The 23,911-nt window shown below is 36.4% G+C and overlaps 1 protein-coding gene across 7 annotated transcripts in view; it reads left to right on the forward strand.

The window, feature by feature from the left end:
* Positions 1 to 23,911, forward strand: part of PPFIA2 (PTPRF interacting protein alpha 2) — a 402,262-nt gene that overhangs the window by 252,913 nt on the left and 125,438 nt on the right. For all 7 annotated transcript variants that reach the window (XM_081249916.1, XM_081249918.1, XM_081249917.1 and 4 more), the window contains one exon: positions 6,489 to 6,605. In XM_081249916.1, the coding sequence (XP_081106042.1) occupies positions 6,489 to 6,605 (117 nt within the window). The remainder of the gene's footprint in view (positions 1 to 6,488; positions 6,606 to 23,911) is intronic.

Genomic DNA, 23,911 nt, shown 5'->3' on the forward strand with positions numbered 1-23,911 from the left:
CCGGCGGTTAGGACTCTGTGCTTCCACAGCAGAGGGCATGGGTTCGATCCCTGGTCGGGGAGCTAAGATCCCACATGCCACGCGACACAGCCTAAATAAATAAATAAATAACAATAATAATAAAAAAAGTGCTGCAAGAAAAGAACTGTCAACAACTCTACATCTGGCAAAAAATATCCTTCAGGAATGAAAGTAAAATAAAGACATTCTCAATGAAAGCTAAGAGGATTTATCATCTGTGGGCCTGCTCTAAAAGAAAGTTAAAGGAAGTTCTTCAGGCTGAAGGGATATGACCCCACAGATAAACTTGGAAGTTTAGGAATAAATAAAGAGCAACAAAATATGAAAAAAATACATTTTAAACACTTGAGAAATGTGAGAATATAGAGATATGAAATAGACTCTATTATTTTCTCCCAAATCACATTTCTCTTCAGAATCACAGGTTTCTGTGCATTTCCTGACACCTGAAGTTTCCAAGATGTCAACTTTCAGTGATGTTTTAGCTATCTTTTGAAGAGGACATCTTACATCATATGAAGAACTCACTAAAACATTTTTATGAATCTCAAACTTTTGTTTTCAATAATGAATTTCATTTTCTGAACTCTCTGCCTGGAAAATTTTTCTCCCAGATAACCACATTGCTTCCTCCCTCTCATCTTCAGGTCTATACTCAGAAATCACCTAATTCCTAATTAAACTGCACCTCATAGCATCCCTCCCTTGCTTTAATTTTCCCTTTGCAATTATCACCATTTAAAAATGTATTCCATTTATTTTTTTATTTTTTTTTTATTTTTTTGCTGTACGCGGGCCTCTCACTGCTGTGGCCTCTCCCGTTGCGGAGCACAGGCTCCGGACACACAGGCTCCGCGGCCATGGCTCGCGGGCCCAGCCGCTCCGCGGCATGTGGGATCCTCCGGGATAGGGGCACGAACCCGTGTCCCCTGCATCGGCAGGCGGACTCTCAACCACTGCGCCACCAGGGAAGCCCTATTCCATTTATTTTTGTTTGTAGTTTGTCTCACCCAACAAGAATGAATTAAAGAACTTTGCCTTTTCCCCCTATTAATTTTCCTAATACCTGATATATCATCAGTGAAATATCACAGAAAATATGTGAAATGAATGAATCTCTCCAGGTCATCAAGGAAAACTGTTTTTCAAAGAAAGAGGGTCGAAGAGAGTCTGTTGCAAGACATGCTAGGAACCCTGAAACAGTCTGGTAGAAAAAGGGATGGGGGCTGGGGAATTTTCCTGACTAGAAAACTGGCCACCAAGACCACCAGTAGTCCACTGTGTGAGCTCAGAGCTTGTCAGAGATTGATAAGAGCCAAAAACAACCTGACAGAGGCAAAGGTTTAAAGAAAAAAACTTGGAAGGCTGCCATGGGAATATAATGGGTTTGGGAGTACCTAGAAGCAGTGAGTCAGGCTGTCAGAAGCTTAATGAGCTATCAGGAAACACAAAGAAGGGTCAAGGCAAAGCAATAAGCCAGAGAGCAAGAATCACACAGATGCCAGAGTTATAGCTGAAGTACGTTAGCTTTTTGAGTCACCTGTCATTCTTTTATCTTCTTCCTTTTTTTTTTTCCTCCTCCTCATCACCTTGACTAGCCTGGATGAGTACCGGTACACCCTCATGTATTCTTTTTTTCTAAAGAACTCTTTTTTTCTTTGCCTTAAATTTAAAAAAATTTTTTTAAACTTTTTATTTTGTATTGGAGTATAGCCGATAAGCAACGTTGTGATAGTTTCAGGCACACAGCCAAGCAACTCAGCCCTACATATACATGTACCCATTCTCCCCCAGACTCCACTCCCATCCAGGCTGCCACATAACATTCAGCCGAGTTCCCTGTGCCATACAGTAGGTTCTTTTGGTTATCCTTTTTAAATATAGTAGTGTGTACATATCCATCCCAGACTCCCTAACTATCCCTTCCTCCCACCCTTCACCCCCCCACCCCCGGCAACCATAAGTTCATTCTCTACATCTGTGAGTCCGTTTCTGTTTTGTAAATACATTCATTTGTATCATTTCTTTTTAGAGTCCTCATATAAGCGATATCATACGATATTTCTCTTTCTCTGTCTGACTAACTTCACTCAGTATGACAATCTCTAGGTCCATCCATGTTGCTGCAAATGGCATTATTTCATTCTTTTTTATGGCTGAGTAATATCAGATGCGAACTCGTTAACGGTTGATCCCCAAATTCCCCCCCACCCCCATGAGTTGCATGTGTCTTTTTTTAAATAAACACACCCCAAATCTCTGTAACATATGGACCTCCAGGAGCAGGAGAGGTGTCTGGGAAGTACCTGGCTCGGGTTGGCCAGAAGGGCACATTTCCACCTCCCAAATAAGTGCAAAGACACTTTTAGTTGCAAATGACAGAAAACCAATCCAAACAAGTTTGAGCACAGAGGGGAAACTTTGGGCTCATTTTACTGAAATGCCAGGGATAGAGTTGATTTATGGCTAAAATCAGCAGCAGAAGTAATTCATCAGGGCTCCAGCTTTTCTACCTGCTTCTCTATGAGGAGGAACTGATGGCAAACAGAACTCTGATCATATCCCACCAGCTCACGTTCCATAATAGAAAGGAGACTCTTCCCCCATATCTCTGCCAGAAATTTCTCTCAAGGCATGTTCTAATTGCCCTGGCTTAGATCATGTGCCCACCCATTGGCCATGAGCTCTGGCCCCCTGATTGACAGTCTCTCTAAGATTAGAGTGGGGAAGGAAAATTCCCCAGTGAAAATGTAAGATGTTGTCACCAAAAGGAATATGAATGAATTCTGGGCATTTTAAAAATAAGTGTGAACAAACACTTGACAAATCATGGTTGATCAGTTAAAATGACTGTGGAAAGTTTCTCTTGACCAGTGTTCCATGGGCCTCAGTGGATTGGTATGTGTGGAAATGCATGCAAAATTCTGCCTATATGTGAATCTGTCCAGGGAGGGGTCCATACCTCAATGAAGTACAAAGGATTCCAAGGTGGGAGGGTAGCAGTGCTTCGAAAGGAAATGCTTCCTCCCCGTCCTCACCCACCATTAACTTCCCCTGACTTAATAGAGCCCAAATGCAAAGCCATGTGAGACAATGTGACATAGTAAAAAGTATAAAGACAAGGACTTTTGATTCCTTAGTTCTCATTAAAGTCTCTTTATCTCAGTTTAATCACTTGTTAAATGTGGATCATAAGACCTGATTTGCAGATTAAAATAGTTCAACACAGTTCTTGGCACATAGTGGGTTTCCAGTGCATTGTGGCATTTATGTCACAACTGAGTAAGCAACAGAGACTCCCCAGAAGTGATTTGTCCTAATCACCACGCCATCCTATTTATAATAGGTCATGCTATTTAACAGTGAGGGATCCAGTCCTACTTAACTATTCTAGACAAGTCACTTGAGCCCTCCCTTTAACAGCTTTTTCTGTCAGTAGAGCCCAGAGAATGTTTTAAGGCTATCAGCCACTTTCATTCTGCTTGCTATATTTGTAAACCACTTCTGAAGCCACCTACTGTATTCCTTTGTCAAGCCAGCTGGGAGAATTTCCTAAAGAGGCCTGTGCTACCTTAAGCTACAGATTTCTAGGTGACCTTCTCTGCCCTTTTGAACACACAGAAGAGCAGACCCAACCCCCAAAGTTGTATTCGCAGGAGAGAACCTCTCACTTTCCCCAGTGTGAAAGGAAGAAGAATCAAGCTTATTAACACCTACAATAAAATCAGATGCTGAGGCTTTGCTTTCATAACTACCCAGGATAATTTGTTATTGAGCAAAAATAGAACAGACTATAATCATATTAGAATGATAGAGAATGTAGAGGATCCTGCATCAATTCTCCAGTTTCAAAAATCTAATTTGCAGGATTGATTTTTTAGAAAAAGTAGAGTTTGCATGTTAGTGGTTGAAAAGTTTGTCTTTCTTGGAATTAATTGTCATGTATATATTTTATGAAAAACTGGAAGTTTGTAATTTTTTAATATAGTGGCACAACCATATTTGCATAAGATCTTCCATGTGAATTTGGTGTTTTGACTTTTCTTATTTAAGGTCATTAATTTATCATTTCACTGAGTCATTCAATAAATCTTTATAGATGGCCTGCTTTATTATAGGCACCAGGGTGTATTTGATATTTATCTGAACTACTAAACAAATTGAAGTTATTCTGTAAACTGAGAGTTAAGTTTGATGTTTAAATATTTTTTAAAAAGGTCTCTCTTCACTTCTAATTCAATAATGGAAGAAAAAGCATAGAATTTTAAAATGTATTGTTACTGTTGTCTTAACATATTTAAGTCATGGATGTTATCTTAGTGAAATGTCAGCATACAATAATTAAAAAATTCATAATAAAGTTTTATTATGTATTGATTATAATATAATATTATTGCTTTATGCAAGAGAAAGATGTTAAGAATGTAATATGAAAATGATATACCCAGGGACTATTTCATTCTTGTTTTTCCTTTGATGTAATTCATTTCTACACTAACTAACATGAGAGGAACGTCTGATGATTCTCAAGCACAGTAAATCTTTATCTTTTGTTACTTCTGAATGAATTAGGTTTATATTCTTTGTTTTTCTATATCCATTTATTATTTAATTTAACATTTATATTGAATCCCTGCACATACTAATGTGATGTGCTGCTTCATATGAAAATGTTGTTTTCAATAATGTATTCCTTTGAAAATTATTTTGCCATGAGATATTGTTAGAACTTCTGCTAGCTAAATAAACAAGCAAAGTGAGTAAGTAAATAAAGGAGTAAAATATTAGATTTTAATGAGTAAGATACACACCAAAATAAACACAGATATATTGTAAAAAGTATAATGGCTAGGTACACTTTCTCTGAGAAGTAGGTTTTTCAGCTGACTTTTGAAAGCTGAGATTGTGTCAGCTGTAGTCTGAGCTGGGGAAGAATCCTTCAGGCAGGAAAATCTGCAAGTTCCTCAGTTCTGGGTGAGAAAGTGCCAGGTCCGTTTGGGGAACAGAAAGGAGGCCATTGTGGCCGAAGGGATCATGTAGGGTGTTATAGACCTTGTTAAGAAGTTTAAAATTATGCTAAATAAGTTGGGAAAACAGAGAGGTTCTTTGGAAAGCTGAAGAGTGACACAATATAACTTAAGTTTAAGAGATGAATCTGGCTGCTTTGTGGATAATAGATTGTAGATGGGCTAGAATGGGAGTAAGGGAACCAATTATTTTGGTGACTGCAGTACTACAGGAGAGAAGAGCTTTTACAGAGTTGTTCTTCATTATGTGGTGATATGCCCTTAAGAAATGATAAGTTATGTGTTGAATTGCTGGAGGTCATATGCAAAATCACTTTTTCTCATGAATATATCATTGGCATGTGGGCAGCAATGGCAGGCAGCAGGACACATACCCAATCTCTCGATGTCTTTTGTTTACTTGATAATTCTTTGTCTGTGTGACATGTTGGTCTCATAATTTCAACATATAATTTTAATATGACTCAATATTTATTTAATATAAATATTCAATATAAATATAAATTTCAATAAATATTGAATCATATTAAACTTATATGCTTAATATGTACTAAAACTATGGACATTGATTTCCCCTAGAACCAATACTGACTCAATATCTGAGTTGATACTATAATAAAACTTGCCAAGAAACAAATAATTTATGCTATTAATGTAATGTAAAATATTTTCAAAATAATATGTATAAATAGCAAATATATTTTTTAAATGCTAGAATGTGATTTTCCACTCTGTATATTATTAAGATCACTTAAACTACAACTCTCTGAGAATCTGTTTCTTAGTTCAAAGTATCATGTATATAAATCTGAGCTAAAATTTTGCAAGAATTAATTGCCTTCTGAGAAATTTTTTTTTTGTAAATTAACTATATTTGGACTAGAAGTGCTAAAATAATGGCCGTTAAAATAATGACAGTGAGACCAATTTAATTCTAAGTGCTCATGATAGTGGCACAAATTGTTTAAGTCTAGCCTTTTTATTTGCTTGTTTTAAAATTGCAGACGTGCTGTCTCTTAGGGAAGATGAATGTGCTCATAATTAGTTTTTAGTCGTCAATTTTCTGATTTATCTTTCTTTCATACTTTAAAAATTCAGACTAATACAAATTTTATTACATTTCATAAGTTAAATTAAAAAGTAATTTCTGAATTAATAACACATGGATCATGCCACTGATTTAAAAACATCTCAAGCTAGATAGATACATTTTCCAACTAGAAAATATTTTCTTAACTTCACATTCCTATAAATATTATTCGAAATGCTAGCCTAAATTTTAGAAATATTTTTGAACTAATAATATGAGTAAAATTCAATGTTTATTTTCTGACTATTTGTTTGTATTCATTAGTTCTTAGCCACATTCAAGTAAACTCAGTTTTCTTATACTTCATACTCTATTTTAGATTTTAAAGGCATAGTGCTTTTATTTTGCAGATTGTTGCCTTGCGTGAACAAAATGTTCATATACAAAGAAAATTGGCATCAAGTGAGGGATCCACAGAGTCAGAACATCTTGAAGGGATGGAACCTGGCCAGAAAGTCCATGAAAAGGTATGACACATATGACATGCTCTTACATGGAAGTGTTTACTTGCTATATCATTTGACATGAGTATGAAATATTTGTGTAATTCATGTAATAAACATTACTGTGTTTTGACTTGTTGATCAAAAGTGCATTATTATTTCCTTTATCATTAATTGCTCCTAATTTGATTCTCTCAAAAATAATGTATGTGTGGATTTATGCATATATATATATTTGAATTTCTCATTACTTGCTATTAACTTCTCTTTAAAAGAACTTAATTACATATCTGTTTGAACATATCTATAATTGAATAAATTATAAATTGAATAAATATCTAAATATATCTATATATCTATATAGATATGTTAATAATCTATATCCAGGACTGTTTAAAATACAGTAACAATAATTTTGATTTATAAGTGATATTATGTACAATTCGTGACTAATCTGTGGCTTATCACTGCAAAAACTTTTTTATAATATCTTATTTGACTTATTTTCCATGTGTTTGATAAGACCACAGCAGTACTCCAGTTAATGAGAAATTACATAAAAAGATATCTTAAGTCATTAGACTTTTACTGTTTTTTAGAAGAAATTGATTTTCCTTTTGGGTGGGGCATAGACCCAGGCCAAGGAAACCAACAGTCTGTTTGGCGCTTTTCTGTGCTGAACCACTTGTTCCCGGCACAAGACAAAGAAAGTCAGTTGCTGGTAGGTCTGGAATCAGATTAAGATTACATAGGCATTTGCACATCCTGTGCATGAGACTTAGACCATCTCCTGGATATTTGCAAGTTATAGCCCTGGATGCTTGAGCTCCTTAATCATCAAGACCTCATAAATCAGGTAGCTAAATTGGTGTCATTGTGAATATCAGGAGGTTTTAAAACATAGCGATTAAGAAGCAAGTGACTGGGCTTCCCTGGTGGCGCAGTGGTTGAGAGTCCGCCTGCTGATGCAGGGGACACGGGTTCGTGCCCCGGTCTGGGAGGATCCCGCATGCCGCGGAGCGGCTGGGCCCGTGAGCCATGGCCGCTGAGCCTGCGCGTCCGGAGCCTGTGCTCCGCAACGGGAGAGGCCACGGCAGTGAGAGGCCCGCATACCGCAAAAAAAAAAAAAAAAAAAAAGAAGCAAGTGACTGTACCACAAAACAAATAGCACTAGACTTCTTATCATAAAATAAATTGAGCACTTCCTCATTTATCCAGTTGAAACAAATGGAGGGGCTTCTTATGTTTCCTCCTTCAACTGTAAAAGCAAAAGAAGCCAAGTAAACCAGACATTTCCTGAGACCGCCATCAATTCTGGTGGCTGAGAAGCAAACAACTCTTCATTAAAGGCTTTACTATTTTAGCCTTTATCAATGTATTTTATAAAAATCTTAAGCTAGGTATTAACAATAAGCTACAATCTGACAGCTAGATTTCATGAGCTATATTTCAAATCTGAATAAGACTTATTTCTCTTTTCTTCAGATAAGTAAACTGACATTACTTCAGTAAATAAACCACCAAGCTCTTTAGAATAGGGCATTTGCACACAATCCTCAGTTTAGGAAACTAACATGTCATTTTACTATTACTGTTTCATTTTACTTATGTCATCAATAATACAGTGCTATACGTTTCCTCAGAGAATTACAGAATGACATTGGTTTGAGTATGAAAATGGACTTTATGGTCATCTAGTCTTTTTCTTAGAAGTCTTCAAAATATAGTGATGCCATATTATGCTAATCTAGACTAAAATTAAAGAAATATGCTTTCAAAGGCATAAGGAACTTAAGATCTTGTCTATTCGCTAACAAACCGTTTGGTGCTTAAAGCATTCCTCTAGTACTTCTGGGGAGTGGTGTACTCATACATGTAGTTTTTTTCAAATATTATTTTTTTAAGATATAACCCCTAAATATTTAGTCATTATAGAATATAAGACAATTCATGTCAGATTAATTTTCAGAAACTGATTACAGAATTAGGATGAGGACCTGTGAATAAATGATGTTTGTCTCTATTGGACTCAACAGATAGTGGTATATATGTGGAGGTTTCTGAGTATTTGAAGACTTAAAGTACTTGTCTTTAACTTTCTTTGCCTTCCAGTTCTCGGTGAAGGCATTTCAGCCAGGGTAGAAGAGAAATTCTGTGCCATTGCTAACTCACTCACACTTTTTTATAGATGTAACTAAAGATTTTTAAACATTGTAATTATAGGCATACTTTTTTAAATTTCCCAGAATTGTAGGAAGAGTGATTTCCAAATGCTTTGAAATAATGATATACTAGTATTTTTAAAAATATCGTGCCCCTATCCTGCAATGTAATCCTAAAATGTATGTCATATTTTTTTTAATTTTAAAAATAAACTGTGCTTTAATCCATATTACCCCTGAGATGATTCAAGAAAGCACTTTAAAAGTTTTATTTTTATCATATTTCTTTGCCTGATATTTCGTTTTCAACTTTATTGAGATATAACTGACATATAAGATTATATAAGTTTCAGGTGTGCAATGTGATGGTTTGCTCTACAAATTGTGTAAAGTTAAGGTATACAGTGTGATGATTTTGTATAAGTATGTATTGTAAAATGATTACCATGATAAGATTAGTTCATTCATCACTGTGTGTGTGTGTGTGTGTGTGTGTGTGTGGTGAGAACATTTAAGATTTACTTTCTTAACAACTTTCAAGTATACAATATTAACTATGGTCACCATGCTGTACATTAGATCCCCAGAACTTATTCATCTTCTAACTGCTGACATTTTTTTATAAAAGCTGAAATAATATCCTAATTATTATTTTTATCATCCCTTTATAAATACTGCTAAATTATGCACCTGAACATTATAAATCATCTTTTTGAAATTATCCCCTTTAAAAGGATTATTTAAGGTATGTTAACACCATTGAATAGCAAGTGTTATAGGATTGTAATTTAAATCCTAACACTTACTTTTTCAGTAACAAGTGTTTAAAAGGTATATTAAAACAAAGGAAAAGAGAATATTATTTTGGGGAGTGTCTATGTAGCGAAGGTTATCAGCGTAGGATGACTGTAGTATTAGTGTATAAACTGCAGAGGGATTGTTGGGGAGGAAACATGAAACTATTGTCAGGTGCTGTGGAGCTGTCAGAAAGTGACTTGCAAATCCTAGTCACAAGGATCGCCCTTTGTTTAGGGCAGTAAAGTTACTTAAATTACATAGTCAGGGTGGGTTATTAACCAACAGGAGAGGTTTTACAGCAGTGGCTTGAAAACTCTGTTGACAAAATAGTTGATAAAAATAGTCTCATAAAAGCACACTCTGAAACAGGCCTACTACTCATAGAAAAGTTGTGTAATTATTACCAACATTTTGAAAACAAAAATGAAAAGAAAAAAATAAGCTTAACTGAAACAATTTTGTTTCTGTGTGCCATGGATTTAATTGGTGTTCTAGAAGAACATAATTATCCACGGGATAATAAAAAAATTTTCAGAACACTAAATTTTACCTCATTAAAAGTTCAGGGCTAAGATCCATAACTTTCTTCCTGCTGCTTTCCAGAGAGGAGTTAACTTGTGAAAAAGAAATTTTAATAAACATGCTTCTCTTGTCAAAGAGATAGTAATGCTCCTGGCTCATATATTCTGTACTTCCAATTATTTTTTCCAGCTGCAAATGTTTGCTAAGTAATGTGGGTAAGTAGTATGTTAGACAGTGGTTGAGATTCAGAAGACATTCCCTGTAAAATTTGCAGGAGTGAAAATAATATGCAGTGAAAATAATCTGCCCAAATTAATATTGCAAAACATGATGAATAAAGTGGTGTCAAAAATGATACTAGAGTTTAAAGGAGAGATACATTAATTGTGACAGGAAGTGTCAGAGAGACAGTGTGGAACAGTGACTTGTTTAAAGTCAGTAGACCTGGATTCAAATCCCATCTCTGCCAGTAACTACCTGGGTGTCCTTACTCTGTAACCTCCCTGAGTATCAGTTACAGGTAAATAGTCATGCCTAACTTGTAGCTTCGTTGTAAAGAATAGAAACACTGACTATGAATGCCAAAATTCTTGACACATTGATTACAAGCAATAAACAGTATGGTTATAATATTTATGAATACTGTGTTCTCATGGTCATTCATTTTTCAATAAATATTTAGCGGTGACCTTACTGAAGTGCTGGGAAATTTGTCCTGTTCTGGCTGGTTGGGACGCTAATGAATAGGACAGGTGAGGGCACAGACAATAAGTACATACATGTAAAAGGGGGTGGGTGTGATCAAGGGGCAGGTGCGAGGTGGTTGGGGAAGATAGGTAGACATGGCACTGAAGGGCTTCTCAGGAGGTGGAGTTTGAACCGGAACCCAAAAGAGTACAGAGGGTTAATGGAAAAGCTTAGAGTTTTTGAAACAAAGGAAACACTAAGTGCAAATGCACCGACAGTGGGAAAGAGCTTCTTGGGCATAATCTTGGGAAGAAAGGCTGACAGGGTAATGTAGTCTAGCTGCCAGGAGAGGGAGAAGCAGGAGACAGGGCACCCAGGGACAGTGAGCAGGGGCCAGATCATTTAAGTTCTTGTCGGCTGTAGTAAGGAGTCCAATTTTATTTTCAGAGCAATGGGAAAGCATAGAAGTGTTTTAAACATGGAAGCATCTTGATTAGATACTTGTTAAAAAATCATTTGCACTACAATTTTATGTCCATTTATCATTTTTTCACATATAAGACTTCTGAAGCAGTTAGAGACTTTCTTTCCTTTTCTTAATTTTACAGACAATGAAATTGATGCCTACTTAGATAAACTAAATGACTTATTTGTCCAGAGGAGGACGAGAACCTCAGTGTTCTCACCTCCTTTGTACTCTCATGTTCCTTCATGCCAGGACTCTTTCTCTAGGTGTTATTATTGATTTTTGAAAATTCATTCTAATCCAACCTTATTTTTTTCTGATCTTTTAGTCTTTCATAATTACACATATTTATTTGTCTACAGTTGATTATTTTATTCTACTTGAGTATGATTTTTTTTAATCCCTTACTTTTTTTCCCAAAAATCTCTATTATATTTTTTTACTCTGAACAGATGCTCCAAGGCAGTGGCATTTAAAATTTTTAACTACTATGAGTATGGCTTTTAAACCTGGGCAAGAGGGGTCCACAATTTAGCAGGTCTATCTCTGGCCCTCTGTGCCTCTCCCTAAGCATGAAGAGTCCATGGCACCAGGGGAAACTGCACAGGTGTGAGCCACAGCAGCACCCCTTCTTGACCACATGCCAAGCTCCTGGCAGCCCAGACTTTCTGACCAAACAGACCTGAGCCTTCAGGGCCTTTATGAGCTTGTTCCTAGCAGCAACATCTGTCTCTGCCCGCCCTCCAGTGCACCCATCCCTGGACCTAAGAAGAGACCAAGGGATGCCTGTTTTTTGGGTCTCACGGAGTTTGAAAGTGCTGAATGAGGTATCCACATATATACAAGTAAAACAGACCAGTATTCTGGAAGGAGCTGAGGCTGAGAAGAGAAGGAGAGCAGGCTACAGTCCAGGGCCATATCTGGGTAACTAAGTTCTGGTGTGGAACTTCAAGTGGTCTGAGAATTATTCATTCTGGCCTAAAAGCCAGTGTGAAGGTATTATTTCAAGGAAGATAGTAGGACATATTTTTATTTGACAGTTTGTTAGCTTGATTTATAATTGTTACATATTTGGAGTTACGGCATGTAGGCCTCTCTTTGCTCTTTTGACTTGGGCTCCACAAACACTAAGGACCCACCTGTCTGCTACCCACTGTAAGAAATATGATTTAGTTGCAACCTTTTACTACGCACGCACACACGCACGTATGTGTGCATGTGTATGTATACATCTGTGTGCATGTGGGTGTAAAACTGAAACTGAAGTTTCACAAAACAATAGTTACACTTTACTACATGCAATACATTTTGAGATTTTTTGTTCATTAGTGACTGAGGAATTGCCGTAGTTCTTCCCAGCTAAGGGTGGCTGATCTTTCCAGTGATCACACAACAACACATCCTTGGCACGTCATGGGAGGTCCTTTCCAAACTGGCTGGCCTCTTCTCACCTCTCAAGCTTCTCTGCTTGTCACCCCACTCTGAACTTAGGTCCTCTGAATGAACCGAGCTGACGCTTCCCTTTTCAAAAGCGTTGCTCTTGTTATTCTCTCCTCTTAGAATTTGACATTAATTTGTGACTGTTCTTTAAATTAATAAAATGCAACATAATAATTGGGTAATATGTAAATGTGCAGGCTGAATACATATAAAATCAGAAATATATTTTTGTTTGCATTTTTTCAGTTCTTTAATTCATGCCAGATAGGCAGAAGAACTTGGCCAAAAACGTGTAAAACAAAATGAAGAATCGGTGGCAAGAAAAATTCTGAGATCAGAAAATCTAGTAATTGTCTAATGGCTGCATTCTGTGCATGAAGGACACTGAGCTGAAGTTTTATAAAAGATGAAATATGGGATGTGCCTTTACCAAAATTAAGGGTTTTGTGGATTTTTAGTGATACAAGGCTGTTTTAGACTGAACCACCAAGAACAAAAATGGGCTAGTAGAAAAAGTTAATATAATATGTGAGCAATATGCACCTCAGTAATGACAACAGACCTTTATTTCCTCATGCTATTGTGCCATATTATGAAATACCATAATACACAGATTCTACATAGTCACATACAAACCTGTTAGCTGTATGTTTAAATGTTTGGCTTATGAATATATCACATATCTATTTAAAAATACTATAAGATACCATTTATCACAAATGCTATTCTTTCAAAGACCTCTGCTATGTTCCAGTTGAAAGCCCTCATCCATAGGGATGTGTCCAGATATTAACTGTATTTTGCCCATTTTTATATGCCTTCTTCACTCCATGTCAACTACTGCCAGTAACTGTTCATCCAAAAATTCAGTTCTTTGTTAATTGTGGCTTATTTTATGCATTATTGGTTAAGCCCCAATTTCATCTCTGTATCAAAGATAATGATCATTTGAATTTTTTTGCATCTGAATAGCCCTAACAGAACATTTTCTTCTGTGTGTTGATCCCCTATATAGTGATCCTATTTCTCATAATGACATGATAATAAAGTGTATACTTCCCTTTTAATTCATCAATTGAATTTTCAAGCAATGAAACCAAACAGAACTATAGGGTTTATGAATTTGCCATTTTGGGATTGGCACACCTCCTAGCAAAAAGAAGGTCCAAGTATAGCCCTCGATATACGAGGCAGGAGTGGCCTAGAGGACTACGATTGGCTAGAAAAGGGCCCAGAAGAGGCAAGGTTAGGCTGTTTCATGGTTCATCCATATGCACAGGAAGTTAGACTGTATCAATTTTATAGGAGTTGAGTATCAATTTTATAGGATAGGAAGATTATGACCAAAAGTCGTCTTTTATATACAATGGCAAAAATAAGAAGTAAAAATCTTCTAATGTTGTATGGGAATTTACTAAGTTCAAAACAAATCTCTCTCTGAATGCAGTGACTGGATTTTTATGCTTTCACTATTCTTTTAATAGATGGGAAGTGAAAGTGGAATTAACTCCTCTATCTTTTTTTTTTTTTTTAATTTATTTTTGGCTGCGTTGGGTCTTTTGTTGCTGCGTGTGGGCTTTCTCTAGTTGCAGCAAGTGGGGCGCGTGGACTTCTCATTGTGGTGGCTTCTCTTGTTGTGGAGCATGGGCTCTAGGCACCTGGGCTTCAGTAGTTGTGGCACGTGGGCTCAGTAGTTGTGGCTCGCAGGCTCTAGAGCGCAGGCTCGGTAGTTGTAGCGCACGGACTTAGTTGCTCCATGGCATGTGGGATCTTCCCGAACCAGGGCTCAAACCCATGTCCCCTGCATTGGCAGGCAGATTCTTAACCACTGCGCCACCATGGAAGCCCTGACTCCTCTAACTTTAATAACAAATCTAGTATCATTTATATTATTAGCCCAGATTCGAGAGAAGCCGAAAGAACAAATTTTTGCTGTAGTAGGATAGTTTCAGACTTTAAGAGGCTGAGTGATTCACAAGAGTTTGACAGAAAGTTTGTTCATTTATCTCTGTCCTATTGGCATAATTTGAGTGTCTAGTCTGTGACAGGGACTCTGCTTTCTTATATGGATATAGAAAAGAACAAATACTTTTCCTTCCCTCTTCATTGCTTTGTCTGATCTTTAAGCCAATCCAGGAGAATTTTTAAGTCTGTCATTCAGATGTTCTGCAATTGGCCTAATTTTATTATTCACTTTGGTAGAGTTTATCCATCTTAACATTTCTCATGAAGCACGAGTTCCCCAGAAATGTAATGGATGTTTTACAGAACCCACTCCCCCCAAAAAAGAGATTTCTCAGGACAAGAATATTAATATATATTATGCTATACAATTTTGAACTGTTATCTTTACTGTAGTAATTATTAAAATTTATTAAAATTGCCCAAGAGGAAACATAGTACACAGTGTTTCCTAAACTTGTATGACCAGAAATTCCCTTTATTTACAGGAGAATTGCACGTGCCAAAATGAGTATTCTGAAAAATATTCCTTAATGCTGGCTCTGGCCTTTTAAAGACAGGCAGACTGTTCTTCAAAGTTGTCTGTAAACCTCATTAACAAAAGGGCTACATGCCAATGAGAACAAGATAAATAACTTGTACAAAGCCCTTTACATTTGCCAAAAGTACTTTTACATAGTTGTTGTATTGGATTCCTGTAATAACCCTGTCATGTTTGTAGAGCAAAGATTACTGGCTCAAAGTCCCATAGCTTGTGAGCAGAATGAGCCGAGATAAATAGTGTAACAAGTATACAAATATTAAAAGTGAACATGGGTGGAAAAGGTAGCATATAAACTACCTGATTTCATGGATTTCAAAATATGAGTATTTACTTTAAGCAAAGTCTTAAATCTGTCCAGGTGTCTAAAAGCATGAAAGAGCTTATTAGACTGAACATGAGTCTTTAAAAAATCAAAAAAAAAAAACCTTAGACAAAGAAAACTTTGTTACACCCGTGAGTTACACCGTGTGATGTCTCCACAATCATCTAGTCAAGTGTACTTCTCCAGCAGTTCTTACTGTGCTCTCCTTTGCCATCAGTTTTTTTCTTCATCCATCCCATTCCTATAACATACAAAGTTCTTCCAACTTAAAAGAAATTCTCTTTTGGTCCTACTTATACCATCAGCTATTGCTCTATTTTCTACTCCCCTGTGCAGCAAAGCTCTTCGAAAGGGTCATCTACTCACTGTCCCCAGTTGCTTTCTTTGCTTTCTTTGTAAACCTATTCCAGGAAAGTCTTTGCTCCACCACTACACAGAAACCTCTCCTGTTACTGTCATCACTAATTTTATATTGCTAAATACAGTGGCCAATTCTCAGCCCTTCGTGAGTTGATGTCATAGTTGTTCACCTTTTTTTGTTTGTTTGTTTTTAGATTCACCTTTATTTTTCACTTGCAGTATAGGAAACTTCACTCTCTATTTTTCTCTTCCCTCACCAGCGGCTCAGTCTCTTTTCTTGGATCATATTCTTCTTCCTGACTTCTTTTTTTAAGCATCTAGATATGTACTTTATGTCCAGTGAGATTATTTTATCCTGAGAGTTACATTAAATTTGCTTTAAACTCCTATCCCCATCCAATGGAAACTCCTATATACTTTCCAAGATTTTTTCAAATTCCAGAAAGTTTACATTCTCATGGTCACACCTTGCTCTAATATTTATTTGTTTGTTTGTTTGTTTGTTAAAATATAGTTACTTTACAAAATTGTGTTAGTTCTAGGTGTACAACATAGTAGTTCAGTATTTTTATAGATTATACTCCATTTAGAGTCACTATAAAATATTGGCTATATTGCCTGTTTTCTTCTTGAATTCTTAATGTTGAGGTGACCTGGGGCTCGGTTCTCCATCTTTTCTCTCAGTGATTTCACTCAGCCTCATAGCCTTAAATGCTGTCCATATGCTAATGACTTACAAATCTTTACCTCTATAGACCCTACAACCAAGTATATATATCCAACTGCCTATTGAACATCTATCATCTCCACATGTGTATATAAAAGGCACTGAACCTTAAAATGTCAAAAACCTTACCTTTTGATAGTCCCCTCCAAAACTCCCTGCATCTTCTCCATCTCAAGTGATGGAAATCTCACCTTTCCAGTTGTTCAATCTAAAGAATTGGGAGTTATCCTCAAGTCCTCCCTGTGTCTCACACCCCACATCAAACTGTAAAGAAATTCTATTTGCTCTACTTTCAAAATATATCCAGAATCTGCCACGTCTCATCACTTCCACTAAGCACTCTGCTCTAAACTACCGTCATCTCTCACCTAGATTATTGTAATCACCTCCTTCCAAGTCTCTCTGCTTCTCTTGTGGGCCCTTATTGTCTATTTTTAACATGACATGAATCAGAGTGATGCTTCAAAACATAAATCTGATAACGTGTCAATCATATGCTCAAAACTCTGCAAATGTTTCCCATTTACACAAGGCTCTGCATGATTTGACTTTCCTCATTTTATGACTTCATCTCCACCATCACCCCAGCCACACTGGCCTCCTGTTGACTTCTGACTTGCTCTTCCTTCCGTCTAGAATGCCCTTCTTCCAGATATCTGCGTGGGTATCCTCACTTCCATCAAGGCTTTGTTCAAATGTCATCAATATAAGACCCAATGCAGCCAAAAATTAATAAATAAAAATAAATACATTTATTAAAAAAAAAAAAGAAAGAAATCATCTGGTCTAGAAACCTTCCAAGCAGGGCAATATTTAGGCAATTCTATTATAGAGGTTTTTTTCTTCTCATCTTTCAGAAATAAAAGATAAAGTCAAGTCGTTCGTTTGAAATATTACATTAAAAAATAATTAGTTGATTCTAGGGTCTGCTATTCTTGGGTCTATTATCACATCTTTTATTATATTTATTTCACCAACAATTTTATTATTTTATTACTTTGAAGCTTTTCCTCTTTATGCCAGTTTTTTAGGTTTGATGAATAAATTAGATACAGTTATTAGTAAAGTACCTGGATAATATGGATCTGTGGTTCTTAACCTCAACTAAACATTGCAATTACTTAGGGAGATTTAAAAACAATTATATGTCTGGACCCCACCCTTGGATATGGTCTAGAGTGGTTTCCATTCTATATTTTTATTCAGTTCTTCCAAGGATTCTAATGGTTGAGAATAACTGATGTGGAATACAGATATTAGTTCAGTTTTGTTATAGGCTCTAGGTTTACAGGGATTGTAAATAAATGATTTACATATAATGAAACAGATTTAAGGAGTCATTATGGAATTAGAAGTAACAGCTGTGAATTCTGTGCTGGAGAATTTCAAATCAAAGACAAAATGTTGTTATTTGTTGGACAAGATTTGAAACCTGAAGTCAGGTCTGATTTTTGAGAGCTAAAAGCAATATGGAGATTAACAAAAGCAGTGTAGGCAGATGCCCAAAAGCCATAGCCTTGAAGCATTAGGAATCCCCAGTGCTGAACTGCTATCTGGTCCTTATGAATTTGGTTAATTGGTTGCTTTATTTGGTTTATTCTTTTTTCCCACATTATGCTGCATTTAAGCAGGAGTCTTCATATTCTGAGCACCCAACCTAGTGTCTGGCATATGGTAGAAGCTAAACAGAGTTTTGGTGATTGAATGAATGAATAAGTGAAACAGTATGTAGATTTAATGAATGGATAAATGAAATGATAAATGAACAAGAGCAAATGAACAAAAAAAGAAAAAGAGAAAATTGACAAAAGAAGGAAGAAAGGAGAGGGGTAGGTAGAGAGAAAGTACAGACTCCTAGGAATATGAAACTGGAATGCTTTCATTCAAATCTTAATCTTATGACTTTTTAGTAGTGTGACCTTAAGCAAAATATATTCTGTGCTTCAGTTTCCTTTTCTGTATCCAATAGGTTGTTACAGGGATTAAAGAGTGTATGCACATAATGCATGTGGAACAGTACCTGACACTTAGTCAGAACTTAATAATGTTAGCGAAATAGAGTAATTGTTACAAATGAAAGCTTAGAGCCAGAAAAATTTTTAGCTATAAGTTCTTGGGTAAGTACTCAATAAATGTTAGCTATTATTATAATTTGTCATTATTCTAATGAAAGATACAGTCTTATATGGGGATTTGGAGGCAAATCCAAATTTGAGTATTTGAAGTAAAATGAGGAGTACAACGATCTCTTGGAATAAAAGGAAATATTTGCTAAGGTATCAGGTTGACTGAAGTCTTCCAAGTCCCTTCTTTGGTCAAGGCCTGGTCTCAGATTTATTCATATAGTCCACATACAGACTTCATTATCAGCCTATGAAATCCTTGACTGGTTCCATCTTTCATTCTGTTATGTATATTTCTTTCATCCTAATACATTGATGGCTCTCATGGAATTTACAATGAACTATCAGCTCTAAGTTTTGTTACTTATTATTTTTATGCCTATGAATACTTCCTTTTTATGGATTTTGGGTTTTTTTCTTTATTCTTTGTTCTACATTTCTTTAGTACTACATTTCTCTTTTCCTCACAGAATGAAATATATTATATTACTTTCCTGTTTTAAGGATTTCTTCATATCCACTAAAGAATTATTAGTGCTAGATATTTATGTTAATGATTGAAAATCTTAGTGTAACTTCTTTGACCAGTCAATAATTCATCTCTAACCATAAAGTTTTATAGAACTATTTTCAAAAATGAAATGGAACTGCTTATTGTTTACCCCTTAAATGCTGATGAATTTTAAGTATATCTGTGCCTCTAATATCTGAATTAATAGTAAGATAAATTCCTAATTTCCAGTCTTTAGCATCTTTTTCTATTTTATCTAGAAAGATTAATAAACCATGAGAAGTAAAATGCATAAAAGAAAAAAGAACTTTTTGAAATTCATTAGGAGAGAATCCAAGACTTATGTTTTAGTCGTGAAAACCTTGGGCAGGGAGGTGTCAAAAATGTACAAGTCAAGTTCAGAAATATGTTCATAATAAAGTTTAAGTTATCAGCTGCCATAGTGACTATAGTTAACAATACTGTATTGTGTATTTGAAAGTTGCTAAGAGAGTAGATCTCAAATGTTCTCACTACAAAATAAAAATGGTAACCATGTGAGGTGATGGCTGTGTTAACTAACCTTATTGTGGTCATCATTTCACAATGTATATATACATCAAATTATCACTTTATACACCTTAAACTTGCACAATGTTATATGTCAGCTATATCTCAGTAAGTCTGGGGAAAAATTGTCTACTGTCAAGTGTAATAGCTCCTGAGGAAAATGAAAAAGGTCAACCAAATATTCATTCCGCATGGGCAGCACCATTGAACTCTAAAAATTTATAATTAACATAGCTCCTAAATCCTCTGGAATAGCTTGTCAAGAAATATCTATCCAAGGGAGAAATCAATTATTGTTATGTTAATATAGCAATTTAAATACCCTCTATTCTGTACACTCAAGAGGCACTCTCATCACTTAAAAGCACTGTGAAAAATTATTTATTATTATGTTTAACAAACTGCTATTCTTTGGCAGGAGAGCAATGTATGGCCACAAATATATGCCCAAAATAAGTAATAACCATTAAAGGAGCATAAAATGCAGAATTAAAATGGTCACATTAGTAATTTAACTGTACCACTGTTTTTTAAGCATGTTAGAGTATTCTTTAATATATGCTAAAGCTAGAAGTAGAGTGAAAAAAATATTAATGGTTAGGTCATTTTGCCGGAAATTATCAAATTCAAAGAGAGACCTATTTCCATTTTTTACCTGGTATAATATGGAAGAATATGTCTAAATTCCTGGCTTCATCTCATGAGAAGTCACTGTGACTGTGACATGATGAGGTCTCTGGGGCTTCATTTATTCCACTTGGTCTTACACATAGACTGTCTATTTTGACCATATTATGTACTTTAAGGTGAATTTATAACAATGGTTTCCTAATTTTACTTCAAGTTTTTCCACTCTTATAGATAATTCATCTATATAGTGCTTTTAAAACAGGATAAAAAAAGATTAAATTCCCTGTCATAAACTTTATACAATGAAAGCTAAGTATATTGTCTCTATATTCCTTTTCTTTTTGAATCCTTACTGTTTTTCCTAAAACTCATCATATTCATTAATGGAAATATTCATTCATTCATCCAACAAATATATTTTTGTGGAAAATGCTGTTTTGGTCACTAGAGACATAGAAGTAATCAAAACATTTATTTAGTCAACAAAAATCTATTGCATCATGTGCCAGGCATCTTTCTAGACACTTGTGATACACCCAAGAGTAAACATATAAAGGCTCTTTACCTCCTGAAGCTTATAATCCAGCAAGTTGGAGGAGGTTAGCAGAAACTAAACAATAAATATAAATAAGTAAATCATTTGTCATGTTAGAAGATGATAAATGCTATTGAAGAAAAAAATTAGAGAAACACAAAAGGATCAAGAGTCCTAAGGAGACATAGGGATGGAGACAGTTTGCACTTTTAAATAAGGTGGTCAAGATCGGCGTCCTTGAAATTGTTGAGGTTTTTAGTCATGTCGGTTACTAGGGGAAGAGCATTCCAAGCAGAAGGAAGAACTAAGCAAAGACTGTAACTTGGGACACTGAATGACTTATTAGAGGAACAATGAGTTTGCCAGTGTGGCTGAAGCAAGAGAGGAAATGGGAGAATAGTAGGACAGAATTCAGAGAGGTAAAGGCATGGGGGAAGGGAAGGGGAGTAGGGAAGGGGAGGGGGAATAGGGCAGTGGTTATTGCTCACTGTAAGTTTTCACTCTTGTGCTGAGTAGAATGAAAAACCATTGTAGTGTTTTGAGCAGAGGAATAACTTTATCTATCAAGTAACAAGATCACCATGGATCACTCTGGTTGTTTGAAGAATGAACATAAAAGGACAAAGTTAGAAGCAAAGAGACCAGTTAGGAGGTTATTACAGTGATTCTGGTGAGAGTAGATGATGCAGACAAGGGCTGGTGTTGAGCAGGAAAAACCAGCTACCAATCCTAGGTGAGGATTTGCATGGAGGATGGCAAAGATCATAACAGTACCAACCACCAGAAGTCAGAGCCCACATACCTCAGCCTATTGCATCTTCTGGGGTTTCAGAGTCAGCAAAGAGGACTGAGGACAAGGAGCTCCTTGACATTACAGGAGGTAGCATACATGGGTAAGGTTCACATGTACTACAAAGATAAAGCAAACATGTTTTCCCAATAGATTGCCCCTGCTCTGCTCATAGAATCTTCCTCTGGTTCCCATCTCACCCAGAGTAAAAGTCAAAACTCTACGGTGATCTCAAGAACCCACATCATCTGCCCATCTATATCCACTCCCATCCTCTTTCTGTAGTTCATTCCGTTCTAGCCACACTGGGTCCCCTTGAAAATTCTAAACCCACTTGGGTCTCCCAACCTTTGATCTTTCCAACTGGAACAACACTACTCACAGAAAGGAGAAGAGAGGCAGCAAGATCAGCATCTGTAGCCTGCACAAAACTCCCATGGCTAGGGAATTGGTCCTTCCTGGTAGCAGAGGCAGGACAATGGACTGCACGCACACCTCTCAAGCTGCAGGGGAAGACCCGTTCTCTTCCCATGAGGGGCAAATACACCGGTGGGTCTGGCCAGGTGACATATAGCACATGCAATACAAGGAAGTTCACTGCATACCTAGAACAGGGAAAAGGTTTCTCCTAATAAGGAAGAAGAATCTGGGGCCAAGTTATAGCTTGACACCTAGCTTCCATGTAGGGGAATATTCCAGATGCAGGACATTGACTGGGCAATCCTGGAGAGGGTTGGCAGTTTGCATGAAGGCTGCTTCCCCAACAGGTGACAGCAATAGACAGCATGAAAATGAGTCATATTTATTCTATTGCAAAGATAAGGCAAACATGTTTTTCTAATAGACTCAATAGGAGATGGGAGAAAAAGAGAGGACTTGGTGGTGACTCCAAAGTTTTTCAGCCTGTGGAAGCATATGGAAGAATGGAGTTTTTACCAACTGAGCTGGTGAAGGTTGAAGGTGAAACAGATTTGGGGAAGAGGCACAGGAATTTGGTTTTGAACATTCGAGTTTCGTTGGACTGCCTATTTGATATTCAAGCAGGAAAATGGAGTAGCATTTGAATATACAAGAATATACAGGTTAAGCCTGGGATAGAAAGAATATTTAGGAATATATATTTTAGTGAGTGAGACAGATAACAAACAAAATACATATTACATAGCAGGAATAAAAGACCTCTCTGATAAAGTGATATGTGAAGAGATCTTTAAAGATACATTCTTAGTCACCTTTGATGATCCTCCCCTCTGACTCCACAGGTGATCTCATCCAGTGTTATAATTTTTCATAGAAAACATACACTCACTGACTACTCCTGACTGCAGGCTCATGCAACAGCCTAAGAGACTTAACTTTGACATCTCACAAGTTACCTCAAACTTTGTTTCCAAAACCCAGTTCTTTATTTTACCCCATCCTAATCCCAAATCTGTTTCCTCTGAAGATTCCCCCTTTTCTATAAATAGCAACACCATTCTTCTAATTGAAGACCAAAATTCTTAAAGTCATGTTTGAGTCTATGCTTTTGGTCACATATCACGTATTAATCCATTGAAAGAATACGACCAATTCTCACAACCTTCACTGCTAACACCCTGGTCCAAGCCAGCATTATCATCCACCTGGATTACTTAAAAGCCTCTATAATTCATCTCTTTAATTTTATCCTTTACACCTACAGTCTGGCTTTTACAAGAAAACAGAGGGATGCGTTGAAAATGTGAGATCATGCCACTCCTCTGCTCAGCACCTTCATAGGGTCCCCATCTCACCCAGAGTGAAAGCCAAAGTCCTGCAATGATCTCAAGAACCCGCACTATCTCAAGAACTCATATCATCCTTCCACCTACACCCACCCCCATCTTCTTGCTGTAGCCTATTCAATTCTAGCTACAACGGGTGGCTTTAAAAATCCTATACCCACTTGTGTCTCCCAGTTTTTGATTTTTCTGTTTCCTTTGTCAAGTAAACACATAATTTATGCTTTCATTCTGGGTTTGGCTCCCCCTAGTATATGCTTGACCCAAATACTGCATGTGACATCTTATACTGAACAATTTTTCATTGTCTCTCTGAAATTCAAATTTACCTGGGTAGGTGAAAAATTCGGGAGATGGATGATGGTGAGAGTTGCACAACAATGTGAATATACTTAGTGCCACTGAACTGTACAGTTAAATATGATTAAAATAGTATGTT

The sequence above is a fragment of the Mesoplodon bidens genome (assembly GCF_964165515.1).
Source record: "Mesoplodon bidens genome assembly, chromosome: 11".
NCBI lineage: Eukaryota > Metazoa > Chordata > Mammalia > Artiodactyla > Ziphiidae > Mesoplodon > Mesoplodon bidens.